This window comes from Nomia melanderi, chromosome 10, assembly GCF_051020985.1.
Source record: "Nomia melanderi isolate GNS246 chromosome 10, iyNomMela1, whole genome shotgun sequence".
NCBI lineage: Eukaryota > Metazoa > Arthropoda > Insecta > Hymenoptera > Halictidae > Nomia > Nomia melanderi.
This window is the reverse complement of record NC_135008.1, coordinates 7,892,364-7,919,372: the sequence shown is the minus strand read 5'-3', so window position 1 is coordinate 7,919,372 and position 27,009 is coordinate 7,892,364. Positions and strand designations below refer to the sequence as shown.

The window sequence follows — 27,009 nt, the reverse complement described above, 5'->3', positions numbered from 1 at the left end:
CTGCACGCAAAATCTAGGGAACAGAATATAGAACAGGTAATTAACCTCACCTGGTACAATGAATTCCCTGTGACATAGGCAGCGATGTAGTGCGAGCCGAAGTTTTTGATGAATCGAACAACGCTGGCGGTGTCACCGACCGTGACGTTCTTCGTTTCTCTAAAAACGGCTTCGTCTAGGATCATCGACTCCGCCGTGCCAGCCAGCTTCTCGGTTTCTCGGAACCTGGCGACTCGCACTAGCACGTAACAATGCTCGCCATTGATGAACGAAGCATTGATGCCCAGGTGACGGGCAATAGCGGCTTTCGACCAGCTACCGGTGAACGCCCGCCATGGCCTCTCCAGCTTTTCGAACGTGAAATCCCGGAAGTAGGCCTGTAAAAGTTGCCGGATGTTGTCGCAGAATTCCATATGGAAATCACCGTCGAAGACCGTGGTCTGCTGGCGCTGTCTGGTCGCCGTCCGAACCGGATTCATGAAAACGTCTAGCGTCGGCTCCCGGAATATCCAGGTGTCGGTGTCGTTTCTGGGCAACACTCTCATACTGATGCTCAGGTAGCCGTATCGGCTGAAGATGTTCACGGCGCCGCCGAGACGCGGCCCCTGCGACCCGTCGCTGACCCGCGCTCCCACTAGCAACGCGAGCATCCACGCCAGGACCAAGAATCGCGTTCGTGACCACATCTCTCGCGGCTGCCTGCGGTGGTACCACCTGAAACGAAAGAAAAACTGCTTTAAAACTGATATTAGATGCTTCGACACAACTTGCTAACCGTGATCTAACTCAATGGCTAGTGGTATCCGGATTATAAATCATTGTTTTAGTATTCTTTGAATCATACGACACTTGGAACAACATTGATTACAGATAAGAAGTCCTTCGAGTAGACACCTTTCGCGGTCAGAGCTAACTTGATCACAAAGGTGGCGACTGACCGATCTTTGGTTTCATTTTACTCAATTTTAAATGAATTTGCACTAACCCTTTAGACCGGGCAACAATTTCTACGATTGTTATAGAGACTACGAAAGAACATTGGATTTCAGTTCGAATGAATTTTGGAAGGCATATTTAAACTTCAGTGTTTCACAACGTAGCATTTTCAGAATCTAATTGGAGCATGCCAGCGCAACTGGCGTTCCGAGTGCAAAGGGTTAAAATGCACAACACTGACCTTAGGAACATGATCATTCATCTCACACTTTCGTCACGTTCACGATAAAACTCACACCCTAATAAATCGTGATCATTGGCAAACGATAAATGTAATCACTACGCAACTGTCCAACGAGATACCTTCCGCAGTATCGGATGATCTTGGATGCTTCTATCAGATTGCAGCGAGAGGTGCGTTCTCCGTTCCCGGTTCACAGTGTCTGTCGGCGTCTGGCGAGTGCACGCGTGGATACGCGATGCAACGGGTTGCCGGTAGATAGCCCCGTGTAATCTCGTTTTGTAGGTCTAGGTGTACGTTCCCGAGGCATTTGCACGAGGCAGCGTGCGACCTTCATCCCCACCTGATCGCCGGACGAACACCTTGGTCTATTAGCGTTCTCTCTGGTGACCCTTCAGAGAAAGGACCACTGCGGGACAGGATAAAATCCGCGCTTGTTCAGGATCCGGCGTTTTTCTTCGTCTTGAGTCTCCAGGTGACCAGGAAAAGTTAGCTGTTGGTGCTGTCCGACCCTCCATCAAGGTAATAGTTCGTCCGGCTCGTTCGATCGCGTGCAGGCGAGTCTGTACATCTTGATAAAGTCCAGGTGACGCGATTGATTGCTATGCACGCTGGCTACGATTTATATGCCACTCAGCGTTAACGGTATTGCTCCAAGTAGACTGCGCGTCTATCATCCGGTCATGGCATCCATCGAAACTTGTGTCCAAAAGTACAACTTGATCGTTTCCGCATTACCAGCTATGTCAGCTATGCGGCGCGCATAAGTGGAATGATTTTTTACCCGAGTCGATTAACATCATATTGAAATTTCCATCAGCCGAAGGTGAATCGTTCGGTCCTTGGTGTTCTTTTCTTCGCGCGGGAAAGTGTTCCAAGATCAAGGTCCCGGAACAGACATCGCTGTACAGTGTCATTCATGCGTGTATCGTGTAACACGCAAAGGCTGCTTCGAGGCTTTGGACTTCTTCCAACCTGGCAGTCGTCCTGGCGTTGCGATTGTTTTGCACCGTTGCGCCGCTGGAGACACCGCCGGTCGTTGATTACTTGTTGAACATGGCTTTTCTGTCCCGGCTACCGCTGATAATTACGCGGTCAGTGGTTTTGTTGGCTCGGCCTGCGGTAATCCTCGCTGTCTTTGCACTGGAACCTCTGATTCGAATATCGACGGGAAACTTTGCGTTACGTTTCGCGAGACTGTTCCCGATTTAATGGCGGGTGGCAATCCCACTCGCGGAGAACTCGGAAGAATGGGAACGGGAGAACGACGGAGAACACCGTGAATGGAGAATAGCTTCGTGGCGTCAGCTAATACGGTAAAACGTGATTGTTCTTGCAGGAGCGCATCCTGGGGTATAATGAGGCGGAAGTGAATGAGACGGACCTAGACAGTCACCGTACTAGACGTGCTGTGTCACGGTTGGACTTGGGCTCTTGGAACGAACTGTAACGTAATGTGGGCGTTGCATTCGTCTTGTGACAACATACGGGGAATGAATTCATTGTACACGTATGGAACCGTTACAGTAACGAACGACGTGGAATGTCACCTATAAAATTAGGCCTTTCACCAAGGCACATCTAGCAATTTATATGCGACTTTGGTGACAGGACGTTAGACAAAACGAAAAATCAACCGTTTACTGCTGTGATACATAGGCGCCTCGAAAATATCTGTGATAGATTGTTGTGCTTAATATGTAAGCCATAGTTGAATACACGACTTGTTTATGTCATCGTGGCCGAAGAGAAATGGCAGTTAAAAGATATGGGTGTTATTTAACCTAATGGTGGTACCAGAAAGTTCAGGGTGTTACCAAGGTAATTATAAAATGTTGCAAGTCTCCCAGGCTAATAGGAATACCGAAAGGTTACATTGATTTAATATGTCTAGGATTCTGAAAAAATGAGAAGAACATTGAGGACATTACTGTTTCTTGGACATTTCTAAAGGAAATTACACTTCGGAGTTCTACAAGACACATAGAATATAAAGACCATAGAGATAGGCACGTTAGAATCATCTAATCTTTAAAGGAGTACAAGTGTCTACAAACTAAAAACAAGTTTGATGTAGAAAAATTCAACAAATCAAAGAAGTTGTAACATTTTGAACAAACTGGGTTACAACATCACCAAAACTTCAACAGTGCTTTCCTCGAAATTATGTATTTTTTTACGGCAGACGTGAAAACTCGGGCTACGTTCGGCAGAATGACTTCGCGAACTTTGCAAACTTCGTCTCCCAGAAAGTGGATATTTTCTTCAGAAAAACACGGCTTCTCGATTAATATTCTACTCGATTAGTATATTTCAAAAGATATAAAGAATCTATTTACTTGCCAAGATTTCAAGTGATTATTCCTTCTTAACTAACAAATCACACGAACCTAATAAGGTACTTTGAACAGCTCCAGAACCATCGAATTCTCTCACAAATCTAGGAAACTTCCTTAAACTCGTACTATCCTTGAATGTGGTTCAACTAATAGATTTTCCCAGGCTTTAATTGTAATCCATATACGCCGCGGCGGTGTAAACGCAGCCTTCCAAGACCGAAGGTATGAAGTACGATCGGAGTGAAAGTGAAATTTAAGTCGCCCGCGCAGCACATTAGTCCCGTCTGTCCACAGGTTTTTGGTCTTGATAATATCCAGATGTATACGAGTCGGTCTGGTCAATCTGATTAACGTTCACGTAATCGAACGCCGTATCCGAATTCACATTATTACGACACGCGACTGGAAGGTTTAATCGATCCGAAACTTTAGGTCGATCCGAACGCATAAGTATTTCGTAGTTATCGTCCTTGACCCGCATTCTCGTTCGTGTTTTCTCCGTTTTAATGCTCATCCGTGGCAAAGATCGTCTGCAGTTTGTGCATCGCACAGTTTCCGAACTTGCGTAAACTTTGACATTCTATAATAGACCTTTATCCTTTGTCCCAATAACCTTTCCTTCTATCTTTCGTCCATAATTCATTGACGACGTGGAATTTCGACATTTTTCGAGGAAGCTACGCCGGTTGATGGTTTTCTCTATAAAATGTCGTCGTGTACAACGATAGTGTTTTACGGTAATGCGAGGATTAATTGAGGTATTGTCGATTTCTCCTGTGATAATACCGTCGCGTATTCCATTACGTCTCCGAACAGTTCGTTTTGACTGTGCCTCAAGCACCGCCCGTTGATAAAACAACCGTGCCAGTGAACTTACATAACGGGAAGCTTTTTATCGGTTTATCTTGAAAGGAAGATCGTTCCACATACCCAGATTCACAGTTGCTGTGTTGCAGACGAAAGTAGGTATGCATATTCATGAGATTACGACAAAAGGTTCGCCGCGTAGAGCCTCCACCCTCTGTGATTCTGTTCGTGACCAATTTAATGCTTAACACTAGTAGCATAGCGGTGATAGCGATAAGAAGACCGGTGTCGCGGTTAGTACTTAACGCCAACGACCAGCGTGTCAAGATAGACTTGAAATTACGGAACCGATTAAGCGTAGGTAATACTATAAACCATTACGTTCCCGTTATTATCAGATAACGATCAGTGAAAGAGAATTCTCATTTTCATGATCATAATTATCTTAAACACTTAAAATCCTACAATCGCGTTTCTATAGATTTCAAGAAAACAAAGTTTCTCTTTGATCCTTTCGCTACGGTACGTTTCAGATTAAAAGCGATTATTCGGTGGGAAACGAAGCAGCGACCATTCCCGCCATTTTATCAGATTATTTCGTAAGCAGCCTCGTTTTTACAATCCATTCTTAGTTTTAAACGGTACTGCAGATGTCTTTAACTACTAATAAAATCATTTTTTCGTATTTCGATATTTTTTCCTTTCAACTAATCTCTCACTATGTGTATAAGAACTCGATTATTTAATGCGAAAAGAGGAACATTGTTTACAGAATAATCTAACATTTACGTTTTTAATTCACCTTTTATAGACAATTACATATTCTATATAAAAATATTGTTATATAAAAAGTGGGCTACAAAACCAATACCCATCAGAATTCCACGACATGGAAGGTGTCCATTTAATGAAATAGAAACTGAAAAATTAGAGTTTATTATAGCGATCAACTATTTTTTAAGCGTCTTACACTTTATACATCCAACGATATGTTCACTTAACATATTACCAGAGAATGCGAATAATAATAAAATAATAATAAATAAATAAAAAATAATAATAAAAATAAATTTGTATGTTTAGGCAAGTAATTATAATGACCATACACGACTACTGACACTGCAGCGAACGATTTAGTCAGCGAGTACGATTAATCACATTAAGATTACACGCGTTTCATCCGTTCCTAGAACGTTCTTTGGCAAACATCCGTCCTGTCGAAGCTTCCGATTTGGTGAAGCGGAAGTGGAACCTGTTCCACTTTCGCCATTCTCTGTTAAGTGCAGGAAAGTGGCGTGTCGCCTTGATTAGAAGTTCACGGGCGTACAAACAGGTGAAGCTCGTAGAGTAAACGTATTGTCACTCTCTCAACGTATTAGGTATTCTCCTCAATGTTTCAAGGACACTCCGATGAAAGTGAAATTTCGTGGCCGCGCATGATCGACCTTAATTACAGGAAGAATATTACTCCTAAATTAGAATTCGGTTTTTGTGGGCACTCGCCGCGCGACGGACGTTTTCGTTCAACTGAAAGTTGAAAGATTTCGTAAAATTTAATGTTATGATTATAAACGGACGTGTTGTTTCTGTACACTTTGCTGATGATGCAGTGCACGATACACAAACTGTTATGTAACGTGCGTTATGCATGAGACGCGTGGCCTAACAAGGGAACCCAGCTGTAAGATAAACAGGTTTGCCCCAAACCGAGGAGAAATTTCGTACTCTTCGTGGCGAAAATTGCCGCTTGCTTGTTCGAGCGGTTATTATATGAAATATGAATTTTTTAGCAAATTAATCTGTTCGGAGTTTAATGCTGCGGTTAAAATAGATGGTTAGAATAATGGAAATGGCTAAGTGCTATACACAATTCTTTCCTCTTGTTTTTTCTGTAGCTTTAATCAATACATTGGTAGTAATTCTTAAAAATCAATAGTAATTAAAAAAAGCATTTAAATATAAATAAAAAATTCGATAAAACAAACGTTACATCTCTTCTATAGGAAAAAGACAAAATGGGTATTTTCATTGCACTTTCTCATCACAATTGTAATAATTAATTTTCCACGTTTAATACTTCTATGCATTCACACTCATATACGACACAACATTTTTGTCCGGTAACAATAATTAAATTCAGTGAAGTACATTAGGTTGTAAGTTTCCATCGATAATTTAAACTAGTCTTGACACAAATTTCATGGTGATCTGTCAATCAACGTGTCACTAAATTATGGACTACTCAAATTATGGATTTACATAAACAACCCCAATTATTTCAACTACTGACCTCGCATTTACCATCCCATACACATATACAAACACATACACATATACAAACACAAAAGACACCAGACTCGAAGTTTCACCAGCAACGAGCGTACTCTAGTACTCCTTGGATTATAAGGAGCACCTAACCGCAAGATATTTAAAAGAAAGAAATAGAGGTTGCTCGATGACGAGATATGTTAACGGTACCTTTTTGAAGTGACGATGCGTCGGGGTTGGCGGATATTCCGAAGAAAATATCCTCGGCAATGAAAGACCGCGCGTACGATGCGTTTCCGTGCGCGACCGATAATAACGCGATGGACAGCCGCGTCATGAAAAATCTCCATTGAAAGAACAATCGAGCACGCGGCGGGCAGTGCGATTCAGTTGTCGCCAGTACAAGGAGCGAGGTCTACGTGACGCAGAAGTCAATGGGGAAGAATTATTTAAGTAGCGTTGTGTGGTTGGGACAGCAAGAAAAGGGGGTCTCGCGTATTAGACACAGGAAGTGGTGCTGCGATGGAAGCACACCGCCCGGGGAAATCTTTCTCTCCATCTGATTTATTTAACACTTTCATCTCTATATATCGCCAGAATTTGGGTAACAGCTTCTCGCGCATATTTAACACATTACGTATCAGGAACGAGAAATCTCGTTTTTATATAAATACCTATGTGCCTACGTAACCTTGCCAATAACTTAAGAAATATCAGATTTCATCAAAACTAATTATTTACTTAAAATATATGATATATTTAAATTATTCTACGTATAGTGGTATAAGTCAGTCTCGTCGAAGATCACTGGAGACAGTCCAGTTTTCTGAAAATTGAACAGTAATGTGTCAACACTAGTATACTACCGAGCAGTTACAGTATTTTTCCATAATGAAAAACGAAAAAAGTGTATACAAATACACAGATCTCCTGTATAATTGTTCACAAAAGCATCTTCGTTGTTTTGATAATTAAATAAGAATTTCCAGATGGTTCATTTTACCGGTCTAGTAGCTTCAGTGTCAAAAATGAATCTTCTGTTACATTTTCAACAAACCGAATTATCTAGGATTTATCAGAAGTTGAAATCTTAAGACAATCGTTGCCAATCGTCGAAATTATTGTAGTTTTTGATACATTCGGTAAATGCCGGTTACTGTCTACTTATTCAAAATACTTACGGTGTAAATTACACAGTTAAATATGATCGAGCTGTATATTCCACCAGACGTTAGCAGTCGGGTCTCTCCGCTCGTTGGCACGGCAAATATGTAAATTGTTTATTCGTCATAATCGTTGACCTCCTCGCTACAACTTTTCCTTATTGCATCGGAACTGTTCACGTGATTTATAAACCATCGAACTTTTAAATGAACCCGTGATTCTCGACACGCATGGCACCGAGCTGAATTTCCTATTGATATCACTGTGTGGGGCGGAGAGGACGGAGGAATGGAAGATAAAGCGGCATAATGATCGTCGCAATTATTGCAGCACGTGAATCACGGCGCACGTGCACATTAACGACGACGCTTTTATTCGCTGGCTATGGCACAGTTCTCTGGTGTGTACTCCTAAAATGGTTTAAGCAGAGGAGATGTAAAAAGCCAAGGACAGGTTGCGGCGGCCGTGTCTGATTTTATACCTTCAGTCTGAATAAAAGAACTCTCGCTTCGCTTGGGCAAATGGAGCAGTCTGGTACTGCGATACAGCTTGGTAAGTAGAACTTTCCGCAATCACGTTTCAGTGTTTCACACCTTCCGCTAGCTCGAGATATTCTTTGTTAAATTCTTTTCCTATTTGATTTTATCTGGATTTTTGATAGTCTATATGTTTTGTGTTCTGGGAATTTGAGAAATGTCTTTTGAAATTATTTAAATAACAATGGATGAATGTAAGTACGTGTTGAAGTTTCTTGGGTGATCAGAAGTCTCTTTAACTTGATTGCATGATTATTTTCTTAAGTATATTCGTAGACGTCTGAAATACACGGTTGGAAGTTTATCATAATAATCTTGTCATAAGATAGTAGATACTTTGTCGAAATACAGAATACCATAGTGTATTGTAACTTTGACCATTTTGTTAATTATGTAATACCATTTTCAAGGTAGAACAGTACAAATTATTCTGGTAACACATTTTTATTTATCGTACTATTAATACAAGTTTACCACTAACCATGCCGGCACTTTTCCTACCGTAACTAGTCCAATAACTACAAAATAGAGATAAACAAATTAGATGATACATTTTTCTTAGTGGAAACGGAAACAAAAGGAAGGGTGAAAATTGAAAAACCAATCAATCGGATAATATAGGAATTATAAAATTAAATAAACAAAAGAAACCGCAGAATTTTCAATCCGGTCATCTGACCGGTTCCCGGCACGGTTAGTGTTAAACGTCCATAGTCTAGCTTCTGTGTCATAAGACTATAAAATTAACCGTGCGCTATGAGATGCAATAAAGAGCATCGCGCACAGTAAAGTGTTTTAAGACTCGCTATCAATCGGTTGTATAAACGGTAGCACGTTCGGTATTGACGCGTGTGTAATTGTAATGGCTGAGTGTAATGTGTCGTAACTACGAATCATTTCGATGTTAATGGGTCATGATTGCTTATTATTTATAAATCAAAGTAACACTAGTCACATTTACAAAAAGTTGCAGTACAGACCTTGATCAGATTCTAGAAGAATATTGCACTATGACAACGATAAATGCATTAATACGTGAAAACACACACACAAAACTTCAAACGACACATTTCAAATCCAAGAACACGCGACTAAAGTCGTTTTGCTTCGAAACCATCAACACACGAAATAAACACATAGATCCAACAGCGTTGTATACAGAAATGAAAGTTACGACTGATCGTCGCCGCCATAATTTCCGACTCAGCAATTTGAACAGACATCATTTCATCTTCCACGGGCTTCAAGGATAAATTAAAGATACTTAATCGCGTATCATTCGTACAACTGATTGAACAGAATATTCGCGTTGGAACACCTCATTACCGTCGAAGGACGCATAGAAGATAAATCTTTCAGTATCGGGTTTAACACACGCTCCCACAGCCGAAGACGAATGTATCTACGCAGTTTAGCTACCGCCAGGAATACTGCATGCTAACAACCTTCGCCATGCCACGAAGGTTGTACAGTAGCCACGCGATTATATTCCATTCCCATAAAAATGACCGTGAACCGTTCGCAATGTGGGGTGGAACGAAGCAAACGTCTGTGAACTCATTTCAATATCAACAAAAGCTTCCACGCAGCCCGGGACGTGTGAATACTGAGAATGGAGCGGGAGATTCCCATTAAACGCGAAGGACGAAAGGAATCCTCACCGATCGCGCATCGATGATGCGCGCCGCGAAAATCCGCACACGCGGCCGGCGTTTATAAATACCATCGCTAGCGTTTCGTACGTCCGTCACGTTGCCCGTGTAAACGAGACCGTTTAGCGGCTATTGAACGACAAATGTGACTGATAATCGGGGGATCTCCATCGTCGAGCGAGCTCGTTTCATTCGCAAGACCGAAGTGCACGTGCACAGAGTCAACGCACCGATGAATAATAGCGACACTCGGCCCGCTGCACGTGAGCGGTTATAAATTTCAGACACTTAGCAATCCCAATTATACCACTGGACTGTCACAGGGGAGGGGGATAGCCAGAAAAAAGAATCACGGTCGAACTATGGATCGCATTCACGAACCGCGTGTCTCCCTTTCTAAATCCGTCATCCGAGTGCAATGCGCGGAATGGCGTGAACACGTCATTTTAATCTGCACCCGCGGAACAATGAAGCTGATGTCGCCGACAACCGACATCTTAAATGAAAGACATTTTACCCCTCGCCTCGAGATTTCTCTTGCAACGTTCGCCACAGCCATTTCGTCGTCGTCGATTCGCCGGAGGGAAAAGGAATTCCACTTTCACTGTAAAATTGTTCCGAAGATGGCATTCCGTGTTATTGGAAAATATTCAAGTGTTTGTGTTTATTTTATTTGATTGAGAGCCTTTGGAGTCTTCGAGAGCTTTGATTTGATGCTTGAGGCAAGGGTTTAATGCGTCGAGTGCTACGGAAAACATCGGTCTCTTATGTGTCACCTAGTAATGATGAAAAAGAAGAATTATTCATTATTTTAAACTTAACCTTGTGTAATAAGATTTTTATTTGACATCAATTATGTAGTAATGTGTAGTTTATTTATTATGTCCAGGCATTACGTTAAGCGTAATCTTTATATATTCATATGTACGTAGGAGTGCTTAGACTATCAGTTATAATTTGTAGTAAAGTAATAAAATATAACAGTTAAACAGAATACAATAGTTAGAGAGAAAACAAAAGTTAGGGAGAGTAATAAAGAGGGCGAGAAACAAAAAAGAAGAGAAAAGCTCAGCATTCTCGGAAGTCCTCTGTGAATAGCGCAACTTCCATCAAATTATCTTGCCAGTTGTAATTACTTCCTTGTCATTTAGAAGTTCCGATCATTGGTGATTGTCGTGGCAGTCAACGTGTTAAGGGTGCATTGGATTGTCCACTTCATTCACTTTATCGTATGACAAATGAATACGAACTGTAAGGAAAGCAGTCTAAGGTTCACAATAGAAAACTTAATGATTCTTAACGTCTTCGAAATTCTCTAAATGAAAATCTCAGATTTCGGAAGCTTCTAGTCACCCTAAGAACGATGTACAGATCCCGAGGGATCCAACGGCTCTTCCAAGCAACTTATTGATAAATCCGGTTTCAGATTCCTGAAGATGTTGTCCTCGAACCAACCAGATTTGAAAGGTGACCGAGGATCTTGTCTCCAATGGTTGCATATGATTCTGTTATTGTTCGCAATCAATTTCGGCAAGCACACCGTGAAATTTGAAAATGCAAAGTTTATTTGAAACTAGACATTTTGAACATATTTTTAATATTTGACTCGATAGAATTACTCTCAGGTAGCATAATATTAAATAAACCCTTAATGTTCAACAATTTTCTATTGAGTCTTTGCGAGACTATCTTAAACTTCCAACATTCCTTTTCATAGAAAACCGAAAAACTCCTAAATCCTAGAACAACCAAATATCAGTCCCTCGTTAGTTGAATAATCAAATTACTCATTTGCAGTTTTCGATTTTAGATATCGAAGCTCGAAGTCATTCAACCGCAAAGGGTTAATGCACAAGTAGCACCGAAATCCTAGAAAAGAATGAACATTATATAACTGATTCAATGAAATAATATCACCAAATCGATTGACTCACGCGTATACAAAAGCAACAATATTACAATATTAACACGAAAACTACCGAGCAATCAAAGCGACTTATTCCCAAGTTTTCCTAAAAAATAGAATAATATGTTTCTTGAGATTTGAAGGATCTCCAAGTCTTCTATCTCAACAAACACGCGAATTTCATTGAAAATCATTCGCAGGTACGCGTTCATAATTGAAATACTTACAAAATAAAAATTCTGAAGTGGGTCAATTCGACCCGTCCGGTTTTAGTGTTAACTTCTTACCAACCCCATATATTTTTCGCCGTCACTACCGCTATCAACCGAAGCCTCATTCCGGCTGTCGGTCGTCTGCACGTACACGAATTACGTCCGATAAACCCCGAGGGTCAAGAAATCGGGATGGACTTACCCTACCGGATCACACAAGTTTAGTTCACTTCCGTTAATCAACATTCCCCTCCGCATCGCAGAGGTTCCGTCCCCCCTCGCGACACTAATTGTTATGGGTCACTGACTGAATGCTTGTTGCAAGACACCAGAAGATAACCGGGAGTCCCCAGCGTTGCCAATCACCGCCTTGCTCGTTGCGACTGCACACTTGTTGCACAGACCCGTTCCCGGCCGACGTAAACGCCTGACGTCTTCGTTAACCGTGGACACCGCATCTGTCGCGCGATTTTTCATCCCTTTGTCGGCGTCGGACGAATTAGTTCGCGTAGGAAACGATGAATCGTGACGAACGGCCGCTGATTTATCTCGCACAGGAACTGAATTATTATCATCCGCAGTGATAAGACAATCTCCGCCGGCAGACCGACGATTTTTTCGAAGGAAAGTTTTCAATACCAGCTGGTTACTAAACGAGACTTCGTAGTGTACGCGATCGTAAAAATCGAAGTTTTATTCATTGTAAACATTCGAAAACGAAAATGAATAGAAATGATTAAATCGAGGATTATTATAGTAGTTTATTATAATGTCGAAAACCGATTATAATAGTCGAATTACTTTTATATATAAATATTGCGCACTGGAGACTTATTGTTAGGTGCGATTTAAATGTTTAGGTGCAGTTTCATGGTTGTGACTTATAATTGATATTCGGTACTAACGAATAACGATAACTGGTATGTTTGTTTAACTTTTTAAATAATTCTTGATTTGGTTTCTTGTTGTTTGATTAAAAGATGTTTATTCTTCGTGGGTTCTTAAACGCTTTGCGTACATTGCCGTGGGACGTTATTCCTACATCAAGATCTACTTGCAACGTGATCAGCGTTATCATCGGGGCGCTGATATTCCTAGCGGATGAATGCGTGACACGTAGTTGACAGAGAATTCCGATAAATATTCGCAGACCGTGCAACATCGTATCTGCCTTACGAAATTTTTGTAGTGGTCGATTTATTCGTGTATCACGACAATTTTATCCTTGTTTTCTGGTGTAACAGCAAGGCCTTAAAGCCGGTTCCCAAATATTCATCGTCCTTGCTATTTTTAGAGTCACGTCAATGTTTTCAACATTAAAACGTTTAAATAGTCTCTCAATATTAGAATTCTGTTTACTTTGAACAATCGCCACAGGCTGTTTAGATGCTTGATCAGAAGTAGCCACTATTAGATGGATGATCGTTAAAAATGGCGTTGTAACAAGTTAAAGGATTCCAAGGATAGTAGCGAGAAGTGTAAACGATTTTGTAATAGCTGTACGATTGAGTAGATTTAATTGCAAATTAATCGTGGAATTAATTTGTTTTTACGTCGAACCTCTCTGTTTCATGTGAATTTCGTGTCCGGTTTGGGGTCACTCACTGATTGTGACGCACGAATATCAATTAACTGCAAAGCGAATGCAGTGCGAACAAGCGAAGGATTTCTCTAGCCAGGTTGAATCGTAAATGTTTTTCAACGGAAGTCTTCTAGTAAATATTGACTTATATATTTCTTGTGTATTAAAAAATTAGTATTAAAAATCCCAAAATATTAACTTCATCTTATGTAGTTTTATAGATTGATGTTTCAAAAACAGTATAAATCAAGTTTAATATAAACATTCGAATAATTGATGTTACAACAGCTTGCAAATCAAAATTATGTAAAAATACTCCGCATCTCTTAACGGGAGCTTCTTGTCATCCAACTCATAATTTCTTAGTTAATTGTTACAGTGTCAATCATCTTGAAGTATATTTCACGTTAATAATGTTTAAAGCATGTTCAAATAATCCGGAACGTTTCTTAATTGCTCGAGAACTATTAAGCGCGAGCAATTTTGCATTCCACAACTAAGTACATTGTAGAGATTAACGGCGTTTCGGTGTTATCCACAGTCAACGAACTATGATCCATTAACATCCAGACAATTCGTGTTTATGACACACCACACTCACATGGATTACACGCGCGTCAATATTGAACGCGGTGCCGTTTATACAACTGATTGATAACGAACCTCAAAACACTCGACTTTGCGTGATGCGCTTTATTGCATCGCTCAGTGCACAGCATGTTGCGTATTATTTCTCAGTGCTCCGAGATAAGAAACAACGTAATTTTGTGGTCTTACGATACACAAACTAGACTATGAGCGTGTAAACAGCGATTAATACTACCACAATCGATGAAAGTGTATCACTAGAACAGTGTAATAAAATTCAACACAGTTTTCAATGAAACATGCAAATTTCCGTGTCTGATTCTTCAGCCAAAATGTAGCGAAAAATGTCAGCACGCGACGTAAATAATAATTCTAAATAACAAGTTTACGCCCCACTAATTACCACCACAATTCAATCTTATAAACCTAATCACTGATTCGTCCTCGAAAATATTAACTTACTAATAACTCGGAATAAAACTTTCCTCGTTACACTCGTCTCTTTATTACGAACGCTTGAAATCTCAAAATCTCAGTGAATAGAAATTTTCTTAAATACGGAACATATTTTCCCTTGAAATATGCATTAAAAGTGTATAAACATTCAGAATAAAGAGCAATCTATATTATCATTAAATAAAAAATATTGTCACATTTGCCCTGAATAATAACAGCTACTGTCGATTCAATGCAGAACCCGAGCTCGCTGACTTGTTAATTGTTCGAGCAGTGCGTGCCACGAAACGGGCAACAATCAGCGTGTCCTCAATTTAGTTGAGCACCTTCTGCCTCCTTTGTCTCAGAAACAAGCGAAACCAGATTTTTAAAAACACAACGAGGCTCTCGGTTATTATTTCTCGGTGGTGTCGGTATTTTTCACCGAGCGGAGGAGGACTCTTCGTACTCCTTTTATATCCTCGGGAATCAACCTGGCATTTACCAAGGCATTTTAAATATATCTTTAGAATCGCGCGGCATAAGAGCAGGTAGTTCCAGCGAACGCCTGCATACACATTCGCAGAATCTAACTCGTTCCCTCGCTGCTCTTTTATCGAAACAACAAAAAGCGTCCTTTACCATGATTCGCCCTCTTATCTCCGATGCATTAGCATACCTGCACCAGGAACAACTGGGACCAGCCATCGATATTTTTCACGCCATAAGAACGCGCGCAAGAAGTTAATGTATTCGGGGAGTCTTGGTATTCAAAGGAAGACGTCGTTACTTGTACGCCGCTGTTCAAATGTCTGGAGCTATTGTTCCTTGTTCGAATCTTATTTTTTATGGACACATTTTCCTTTCGTTAAAGATATTATGCAATACTCCATGATAGACTGTACCTCTTCGAATTGTTACTATTAGGACAATCGTGATAAAATCTGTTTTAATATTTGCCATTCAGAGAGCAAATATTCACGTGTCAACTTACACAGAAATTAGATATCACTAACAAGGAAAAACAATTTTCTTTGCTCCGATAATTTAACATATTGCGCAATGGTAACGAGAAACCTCGTTTTTATATAAAGACTCTTAGCTATATAACTTTGATAATTACCACAGCATTTAAGGAAATATCAAATTGGATTAGAACTAATTGTCCATTTAAAATGTATTACATAACAATATGATACCTGAGTTTTTCTTATAAACAGTGATATAAGTGGATCTCACTGAAAATCCATACAATTTAATTTTCTGATAATTAGCCGGTACGCAATGTGTTAACAATTTAGTTTCCCAGCGGAGGGAGATCTATTACCGATAATAGCTTCAAAGAGAAAATTTAAATGCATGCAAATTGTTCGAGTAATCATCCTTAACCCATAATGACAATATCCAATGCAACAACGATATTTTCCAAGCTTCAGAGGCTTCAGCGCATACACAGTTAATTGCGCTTGTCATCGGATACCATCAAGGAAACTCAATGTTTGAAACGTAAAACGATTCTCTGAACTTGTGAACAGCTGTGCAAGTATTTAAGTACATACATACGGCCGTGTAATCATGTCATTCACGGAACAGAAGAAAACAGTTTCTTTATTCATCCTCGATCTTTATTTGTCCTCAATTATCCTCGGCGCAGACGTGTTTCATAGCGTTGTTGTTAGAGGTGGTCGTGTAATTCCGATCGTTTCTTCGATTTTGCAACGTCACCGTCCACTTTTCGCGCGCGATTATCGTTGAAAAAGAAACGATAAAGGTCCCCGACAAGGCTAAACGAATAATTTCTCCCGCGCCTTGGCAGCCTCCTAGTGACATTTCGAGGGACCTGGGACCGGCGTCTGGTTGTGTGCTTGATGAGCCGCGGGAATGCGTTGTTCCCCGTGAATCGAGGACCATCTTGCGCCACGGACCGCGGGGGAATAGCGTCTAAAGAAGATCTCGTGCCGCTTGAGAAGCCAATCGCGAAGATCTCGACGGGAGTCACGTTTTCATCGGGAACGGGCACGGGTTGCAGGTGTTGCAACACCCGCATAATCCTCCAGAGTTCATCCTTTCAGAAGAAATCGCGCCGCTCGCTGTTTCGCCAGCGTATTTAGGGTACGTTCGCAGCGGAGCTGCGATACTCGATAAAAGCGGCGATCAGAGTGAGGCGAAGAAACATTAGCTCGTCCCACAGGTAATGTTGTTCCTATCTTACCTCGTAAAGTAGCTTTTAATGTCATTTCGAAAATCGCGTGAAACTATTAATCGAGAAATGACTAAAAAGCGGCGATTGGAGTAAAGAGAAGAAACATTAGCTCGTCCCCTAAGTAATGTTGTTCCTTATCTTAGCTCGTAAAGTACCTTTTAATACTATTTCGAAAATCGCGTTAAAATATTAATCAAGAAATGGAAAGAGAACGGCGATCAGAACGAGGTTAAGAAATATTAGTTTGTCCCATGAGTAATGTTGTTCCTTATCTTACTTCGTAAAGTACCTTTTAATGCCATTTCGAAAGTGGCGTTACAATATTAATCGAGAATATTGTAACGCCACTTAATAAGTGTTTAACTTAAAAAATAAGTGTTTATTTATTTATATTAGAAGTTAGTATAAAAGAACGACATTATTTATGGAATGACCTAATCCTTAGTTTCAGTTGAAATGAAGGCGTTTATGTTGAAGTGTAGACGTACGTTCAATCAACTATACAGTTGTGTATACTCGTCATAAAGAAATGGCCACTTTTAAAAGAGTGCAACACAGTTAACTGGTTAATTGATCAACAATACAAGCGTTGCGAATCGACGCTCTCTTTGTTTCTGTCGCAGCTCCGCTGTAAACGTACCCTTAGGCTTTTCAGCATCTCAAGTATTGTACTACTATTCCCTGGATACGCGTATCTAAATGTTATTAGAACGTTTCGTAAATGATTTTAATCGTGCTATTAATTCCATGATTAATGCGGCTGATACCGCCATTTGCTCCGGTAACGATCCTCGCAGCCGCAATATTTTACAAAACGCACCGTATCCTTTTTGTGAAGCAATTTAAAAATGTAACGAGGACCATTGATTACGCGGATATCATACCACACAGTATTAGCTCGAATAGCAACGAGCATAAAATCGATCTCACTTTCTCTGGGATGAATGAGAGATCGAGGTCCTTATAAGTATGTGATGCAGGCAGTAAACGTGTTAAAGGAAACCATGTGGAAATCACTTCGAAAAGATATTGTTTCTAGGCTTATTGCGTGTGAGGCAATAATAAGATATTACTCATGGAACGACCTGACAATTTTCTACTTTGAGTGGTAGTTCAAATTGGAATGGGAATAAAAGGTTTTTCAATTTTCTTGTTTCCTTCATTTTGTTATGGACTGGAACATTCTTTACATTTTCAGGCTTGTGCGCATTCGACAAATTATAAACGATTGTGACTGTAAGCGTATCGTACTTTATTAACTTTATTGAGTTGCTTTATTTTACGCGACTATGAACACGATAATTGAATAATTTACATGTCATATGAAACACATTTTCCGTGGAAATATGTGAATCAAGTATACAGCACTTTAAAGAGTTCACTGAAAGATGCGTTGCATCGCTGTCCCGCGAAATAACGATTACGATGCTTTCTCGAATCGCACGAACGTCACGAACTGCTCTGAGACATTAACCTCGAGCAAATTTTGCGTTGAGCAACAATTCTGCGGTTCACACTTGATTTACTGGGGCGTAACAGCTGATCAGGCAGAATGCGAATTGCCGAAACGATGGAAATTATTTCCAACGTAAAGGAAATCCCCGATTAAGTTACCTATATAATTATTGAATATTGCACATCCACAAAGAATGTCATGGATTTTTTTACATAAAAACTTCTCCTGTATAAATATTCGTAACTTTGAAGGTATCATTTTGCAGAAAAGACCCTCAATACTATGCAAATTTTACATATTATTAACCATGCTAATGATTAACCAGTTAACTACCACTATATACGTGTCACTATATATGCTTGTTATTTAAAATCAACATGTAATCCTTCATTTTGCTTTAGTTTTTCATTAATACATATAACTGCATTTGCCCTGTCTGTTTTATATAGTATGATTTTAATTACGCATCCCACGAAAAATTTGTAAGACTAAAGTCAACAATCAACAGATTAACATTTACCGATATAATTTAAAAAAATCAATTTTGAAGTGCCATTTAATTAAAGAAAAACGTGGCCCGCTAGTCATCAGCAATGAACAGTCCAAGCACTCAGCACATGTATACCGTTGAATCATGCAGCCGCTGCACCCGCGCTGCATTTCAACGGGTCGCGACAAATGAGCACGTCGACACGGAACAAGTCCGCATTTATATCATCGTTTTACGATCCGGTCACAATATTCATACACGTAGTAATAACAATGTTTCATCGAGGCAACGTACGCGAACGTAATCAATCGCGTATCGGTGCCGATCGCGGCCAATGACGTGTAAGGTCGCGGCGAACGCCGCGATCCGCTTCGATAATCGGTTGAAAGTACGAGTTCCTGGTACAGTTTTCTTGCAAAACCCACGAGCGTCGTGTAACTATTCCGAGGCTTGTTCCTGTTTGAAAATCGGGGTAACTGGCATAAGGACGGTCACCCGCGCCTCACGAACGTGTCCGCTATCTCTCTTTCTCTTTGTTCGAAACCTGGTATTGGCGAACTACGCCCGTTAAGCCCACTACACACGTTGAGACATGTTCCGATGCATCCATCGACCCAGGGTCTCGTGACACTTGCATCAGCCTTAGTTTGGCGCGACGCTACTGATTTTTCTCAGTTATAGGGGTCAAGCTTTGAATTGTAAACAGAGGTGTTTAATGCTAGAGCATTTATATAAGAAGAATATTGAAATTTTAATGTTTGAAAGTTTGAAAGCTTGAAGATTTGAAGGTTTGAAAATTTGAAGGTTTGAAGGTTTAAAGGTTTGAGGGTTTAAAGGTTTGAAGGTTTAAAGGTTTGAAGGTTTGAAGGTTTAAAGGTTTGAAGGTTTGAAGGTTTGAAGGTTTGAAGCTTTGAAGGTTTAAAAGTTTAAAGGTATAGAAGTACAAAAGTTCAAAAGTTCAAAAGTTCAAAAGCTCAAAAGTTTAAAAGTTTGATAGTTTGTTAATTTTAAAGGTTAAAAGGTTTGAAAATTTGAAGGTTTGAAGCTTTGAAGGTTCAAAAGTTTAAAGGTATAGAAGTACAAAAGTTCAAAAGTTCAAAAGTTCAAAAGTTCAAAAGTTCAAAAGTTCAAAAGTTTAAAAGTTTGATAGTTTGTTAATTTTAAAGGTTAAAAGGTTTAAAAATTGGAAAATTTGAAAATGTTTTAAAAAACTTGAACGTTGAAACCTCTCAAGGCTCACACGAAACTTCTCAAATGTTTAAAGTTGACTCCCGAACATCAAGCTTCAAGGTTGATCCTTGAAGCTCCAAGGACTCGAGCTTTTTACAACACCAACCCAACGTGTGTAGAAGGCTTAAGCAGCGTGAAAGTGCGCGACGCATGATGCCGGTGATAAATGCAGCGAGAAACACACGGATAACTCGTACGGCGGTTTATCTCCCGGCGGGACGCGGTACCGCGCCGTACCGACGGAGGTGGCCATTGCACCTGCGACCGTTCGTTTCGTGCAGCGGAACACCGCAAGATTGATCGGGGCAATAAGCCGATCCTAATGAACCCGGCCCGAGCGATACGTTCGACTGACTCATTGTAAGTTATCGGTCGACTCGACCCAGAGAACGAGATCGCACGATTTTGCGCTTGCACGCTTTTATCGTGCACGCTACAGCGCTGGCTCGATTGTTGCTCTTTTCGGGCAGAAATGGAATCGTCCGAGTGTTTCGATTTTAATGGGTTGGCTGGGTAATTGGAACCGCATTCACAGATCTTTCCTCTTCGTTTCATTGGAAGCGATTATATAAACACTGCGACTTTTGTGCCATTTATCATGTGTAGATCGCATAGTTTTTAATTAGAAGCTGATTTCTCTGAGATAAAAGAAAAGAATTTGATTGATGTCTACGAGAGGAGAGAATAAACATTGGTGTTCTATTAGAAGTAAAAAAATATTGCAGGCTCTGGGACTTATGTTAAATAAAAGATATCTTTAACATTTGGATTTCACAATCTACACGAGTAATAAGTATTTCAAAGGTTTCCAACAAAGTTTCCTAAAATTAATTAAAAATCGCTACTCAATTTAACACGCGAAGTAGAATGTTTTCCAAGCTTGTCCCGATTTTCGATTTCATCACCTTACATAAGTTCGACAGTAGGCCGCAGCAATTAAAAATAGCAACAAGTCAACCGAAAAGAATTTTCGACTCGCTGATTTTCGATCGGTAAATCGCATTAACGCAACATCTCGTAATATGCACTTACTGTTTTACTAATTTCTGTTCTTTTTTTTTTAATAAACGCGTTGCACATTTGTTACGGGTAATGAATGTATATACGAAAAATGGAGCACGGTTTCATACGCGAACGAGCACCGGGCTATGAAATCGTTCGTTTACTCGGTGAAATGTACCCCGATATTGAGCAACGGATAGGGTGTAATTTCTATTGTGACGCGTGTGCGCTAACACCGAGGCGAAGCGTACCGGAGAAAGTGTAATAAAGACGGCAGTTCATCGTGATAATTAATTATGAAACGAGCCACGCTTCACCCAATACGGTTGTAATTGTAATTTTAGTCGAGTGTTCGATAGCGAACGCTGACTTTGAATTTCTTCGTTTCGCAAGTGTATTATCCAATTAGCGTACATGTGCTGATCCGATTCGAGATAATAATACTTTTCCTCTGCGACTAATACTATAATACAATGAACAATTAATTTTTTTCCTTACTTCTTTCAAATATTATCCTTTTATGCTTTTACCGGAGATAATTACGTTCAATTATACTCGATACTTTCTGCGTTCGTAACATTTAACCTTTCGCCTTATAATTTCTACGGCCACGCTCGCGAAAGTTCATTATTGTTCATTTGCCAAAAGAAAAAATAAGTTTACGTTAATTATAATTTTATTTGTAATGTAACGAGACTAATTAGCCAGGTGAACACACAATATCTACATAGTAATAATTGCTAAGCTGAAGACGACGAGCCCGCTGAAAGTCGGGATTGCGACAACGCAGCCTTGGACTCGTTGTACTTAGGGGACCAGTAGGCTCGCTCTAGTCAACCGTGAATCCCTGCGCAATTTTTCAGCGATGTCAATACAAGCGTAAACACCCTGCAGGATCGTTTAACGAAACGAAACCATCGCGTTGGTAATAACTCATGCAGCCTACAGGACAGACAACGATGGGCTCTATTAATAATTGCGGACGGTGGAAATGCACGGAACACTCCGAGAATTGATGATCGATAATTTCGAATAACATAGGGGGCACTTTGGACCTCCTTTTAAACACACGTGGTGAACACGTGCGAAAACAGGGCTTATGATTTGTGCTCTAATATACAGATGCTCGCGTTCCCGCTGAAGCTGCAAGGTGGATTAATGGCCTAGCGAGCAGCGCGAGGTAAGCAAATTTTCGCTTCCGGTTGAAAAATTCCCCGCAAAAATTTGAAACATTCGTCACGACCCGTTGGATTCCATTCTCGTACTGTTGAGTAACGACTTGACGTCTAGCGAGACGGCACAATTGTTTGTTTCTATTATTGTTTGTTCGTTTGATCATATTTTTCATTGGTTACGTGTAACTGTACCGACGAACAGCAAGTGAGCATCGAAAATGAAATGGAAACAGACAAAAACTGGTCAATCAGTCGTCATGCCGAATTCAGTAACCCAACCATCAAGTGATCCTCCAACTGTAGTTACGTGAATGTTTAAAATTGAAGTAATCAGGGCACGAGCGAGATAAGTTAGAGACAAGTAAACGTTATCTGACGTGCAAACAAATTATAAAATGTCTGTTGGATTATGACTTGTGTCAGTTGACGTGTTTCGAAACCGCGCGAGGAAAATCTCGCGCATTCCCCTTCCGAAAGCGAAATGGGCATTCGGGTCAAGGCAGACGTTGAAATTGCTCTTATTGATGATTTCTGAGTTCGATGATTGATATATCTATTTTAAGTGTAACAGCTGACTGCGTTGTGCTGGGACTCAAATGGCAAACAATAGAAGTTTCCATTGGAGTTAATATACCAGTGTGCGTAGAAATTGCAATGCCGAGCTGAATAATTTGTTTGCGTGTGGGAATATTCAGGAGAAACAAAATAGAGAAATAAAATCCAATCGATAGTCACTTCTTCTATTCATAAAATTAGAATTGCAACTTCTATTGGTAGATTCATCTGCAATAATTAAAACACCACGATAGCATTGCATTTAGATTGCATTAAAATTCGTCACTTTGGGAGTTTGTACATTTTGCAATTAGCTGTGTTATATTTGAAACCATATAAACACCAAACTTTTTTAAGTTCTTCCACGATTAAGCAACTCGATTCCCGAAATTCTATCCTTAAAAGGTCATTCCTTTCAAGGACGTCTATTTGTAAGGCGCAAGCTCGCTGAAGTGAGTCAGTAAATTTTATATATACCTCTCGTCCTGTTAAATGATTGCAGCCACGCTTACGCAACACCTTATACAACCCTGCGTTTATGAAAGGCCATACTGCGTCCTGTATTATCGTTCGAAACCCAATCTGGATTCTAGGACAGAACTGTGGTCGAAACAATCTTGAACTCGGGCATTGATGAAAACTCGGGCCACGTTGACCGCGAAATATCGATATGGGGCAACACCTTGCAACCCTAACGATCACGATACCACTAGGGAACAATGGCCGACGCGGAATACTCGGGCGGCGCGTTTATTTCAACATGGCCCCTCGAGACGAACGAACCGAGCAAAAGGAAAGATCTGCTAATTGTAATAGCTTAAGGACATGTCATTATGTAACAGAAACTCGTACAATACACAATTCGTTTGATGTAACTGATCTTGCAAACGGATGAGATAAAATTTCAGGTTGGAGCGTTTTAACAGTGTTTACGAACATTTCGGTCTCTACGAATTGTTAATCTTTTGAGAACGAATGTTCCTTCACCAAATTTTCATATTTGAAATGCAAGGTTGCTAAGATAATTTAGTTACTCGAATAATAAGAGACGAACGCACAGTTCTCTTTTTCTATAATATTTAAGAGTTCAATGTATAATTTAACTTTCTCCAATGAAGGTTCCGAATATTTAGAAAATGTCTCGTATACTAAGAGTTAAGTTGATTATTAAGTGAACAAGCAAATATTATAAATCTGTAGAAAGAATTATTGTAAGTTCTTAAAGATATTATAACCGGTAGAAGTTGCAAGTTCCAGTTGTCGAGTGTCATCTTTCCCATATTATATTTCCAAATGTTGTTTCATCTAATTATTTAACAAAACACACGTCGTGAACTGAATAAAAAGGTCTTAGAAACATGCATTCTGGCGCAGTGTACAATCGCACGTTTTCAAGGATACATCGCCGATTTTACGATTCCCTGATTTAAGCCCCTAAAACCCGAAGAGAATAATTTCCTCGGGTTTTCGTAAAAATGGGCCGGAAACAAGACAATTCGACGCGGTCGACTTCGACGATGGGACGTGACGGGGCCTGGGTACACGCGGATTGTGACACGGCTAACAAAGAAGTAGGAATTTCTCATTTATACCGGTGCGAAGTCGACCGGTTATCCGATGATCTGATTCCTTATCCAGCGGCAGTAGCTAGACAAAGCGAAAGAAATTTAATTAAAAATCTTCCCTTACTTCTTTCGCGGAGTACGCAGTCGCTGGTGCAACCGTTACGCAAAGTATTCTTAAGATCGTAGATACACCTGATCTAATATCCACGAAGCGTTGCAATTAAGCGAGCCGGCGATGCAGTATTCGATCTCTTTAATCGGCCGTTGGCTTGACTGAAGTGAAGTTAAATATTTACTGGCGAAACATTCGTGTCACTCTTCACCGGAACATCTCCTAGAATTTTACTCTTAAAACCTGTATCAAAGATCTTTCATTATTATCTCCTAAACCGATCATCAAAGTAGCCTACATTACCGTTATCATTCTAATTAGCGACAACCTTAACGCATTTCCACGATCAACACAAAGTTACGTAAAGCAACAGACAACGAACAATTTTGAAACACTGAAATCCCACTTTTACGAAGTGCACGGTTTCGCATCGCGATTAGCGGACCTTGTTAACAGTGACTTTCAATCCAATGAGACAGGTTTCCATCTATTTTCATTCACGTGCCCCTATAAATAGTTTCCAATTCGCGTGTCGATACGAGCCGCCTCGGATAATACACCGAAGCGTATCATTGAAACCCGCGGCGTTGCGACATTCCCAATGGGTGCCCGAGCCAGAGAAACACGAAAATTCACGTGCTGTATCGACGTAATATTACTTTGTGAAAGTGAGTCAAACGCCGCGGTAACCGTACACTGTCGGCTGCAAGCGTTGACAGTCTCACCTGATCGTCTCAAGGATTCTCCATCTCCTCTCGTCCCTCGTAGATCTTTCAATGTCGCAGCTGCGTGGATCTTGAACGTCTGAACATCGCCCCCGGCTTCCTCGCGAAACCACTGAAACTTTGTCAACACACTCCGCTCGTGATTCCAGTCCCGAGCGAAACGTCAAGGATCAACCGAATCGAGGAACCACTGCGATTACACCGAGCCAACCACTGGCCAGTCCTCGGCGACACTTGTAAAATCAACTTCTACCGTCGCAGGATCGTGAATCCTTTCGGTGAATTCACGGGAAAGAAGGAACAGGTGGTTCAGAGATTCGAGGGCAATCGAGCTGGTCACCGATCCCGGTGATCGTGAATGAAACGGTCGCTCGTCGATCGCCGGGCTGGATTAAAATGGCGATCAATCGATAAGAATCCTTGCGCGGAGGCCCCCGGTGTCCTGATCGATCCACGGCGGCCGTAAACCAGCGTCTTTTTCCTTGGTTCCCGGTGGGGATCGCGCACGTCCTCCGCCGCGGGGATCGATCGATCGATCACGATCGACGCCGTTCTCCGCTCACGATCGCGACGGGCCACGATCTCACCGTGAGCAGCGGATCTCCGCGACTGCGGCCACTTCGTATCTACTCGCGGCGAACGATCGCCAGTGAATGCGCGCGCGTGCACGCCTCTTTCTGTCTGTTTACCGGTGTTGCACGGCCGCGTGTGTATCTACGCACGAGACGTTATTAATGAGCGGGAGAGCGAGCGCTCGCGCGCGCGCACACAAGCGTTCACGATTGAAACTAGAGGGAGGAGTGAAGGCTTTGCCTTTGCGATGGGTGGTAAACGAGAGATAAGAACGATTATTCCCTTCGAAAAGATCGAACCTTTCCCTCGAGGACCCTGCGAGGATTCATCCACCGGAGGACACAAGTGTTAAGCCAGCGGAATTATTTTTAAGCGATCACTCGATTGATAAATCGCACGGGTTGATTGAAAGCGTTGTTCCAGCGCGCTGATTTATTTAACGATCGAAATTAACGCGATCCGGACAATGGGAGATTACGAGATTATGTTTATTGGTACTTCGATTGTGCAGGAAGATCTGTTTGTTTGACGAGTGGTTTTAAAAGCGTTTTCATTGGAATATTTTATAGATCTGCTTCCGGGATTTTGGGGGAAGGTTAGCTGAAACTGTTTTGTAAATCGGTTTTGGTGTGTCGGGGATCGATTAACTGTGGTTTCTTGATTAAGTCTTGTTGACGTTGTTGTATCATTTTGTGTAACCTTTAATTTAATCAAGTTTGCAGATTGTGGATTGATTTTGCACTGTGACACTTGGAATTTGATAAGATAGTAATGCAGGGAGTAAGAAAGTAATCGTAAACGATAGCTGTTAAAATATTGTTATAATATTGAAACAATAATTAAGTAATGTATAAATACATACCATCGACGCTGTTGAAGTATGTAAATAATTTTTTAATACGTTATCGATATTATAGTTATACAAAGATACAATTACACTGATTTTATTTTTAGCTCGCACCGTTATACACAAGAAGTATTCACTTAAATTTCACGTACTCCACTTTGTTTCGATATAAAATAATGCCGGCCTGATTAATTAATTTGAGGCACATGGATAGCAGAAGAGTTGAAAGAACTCGTTATCAGATAGTATTGTTCTTATATTTTGTATTTTAAACATTTGATGCTCAGCATTGTTACGGGGTTCTCACGCGTCGTTCCACGGGAATACCGTTGATTCAGGGGCCTGGAAAATGGTTGATTTTTATCGGTGGCTGCCGTCGGTCGAGGTGAGAAATAAGATGCATTATTTAT

At 40.7% G+C, this 27,009-nt stretch overlaps 1 protein-coding gene across 4 annotated transcripts in view; it reads right to left on the bottom strand.

Moving 5' to 3' along the window:
• tsl (membrane-attack complex domain containing protein torso-like) overlaps positions 1 to 25,840 on the bottom strand; it is a 29,122-nt gene extending 3,282 nt beyond the window's left edge. Inside the window, exons 1-2 of one of the 4 annotated variants that reach the window (XM_031982842.2) lie at positions 25,180 to 25,840; positions 51 to 714 (exon numbers count right to left, since the gene is read on the bottom strand). In XM_031982842.2, coding sequence (XP_031838702.1) covers positions 51 to 686 — 636 coding nt within the window. In that variant the 5' untranslated portion in view covers positions 687 to 714; positions 25,180 to 25,840. Of the gene's footprint in view, positions 1 to 50; positions 715 to 1,299; positions 5,005 to 6,801; positions 6,979 to 9,271; positions 10,041 to 25,179 lie in introns of those variants that run through there. The other 3 variants (XM_031982843.2, XM_031982841.2, XM_031982845.2) reach the window with 3 other exon arrangements.
• Positions 25,841 to 27,009: the final 1,169 nt, after the last annotated feature.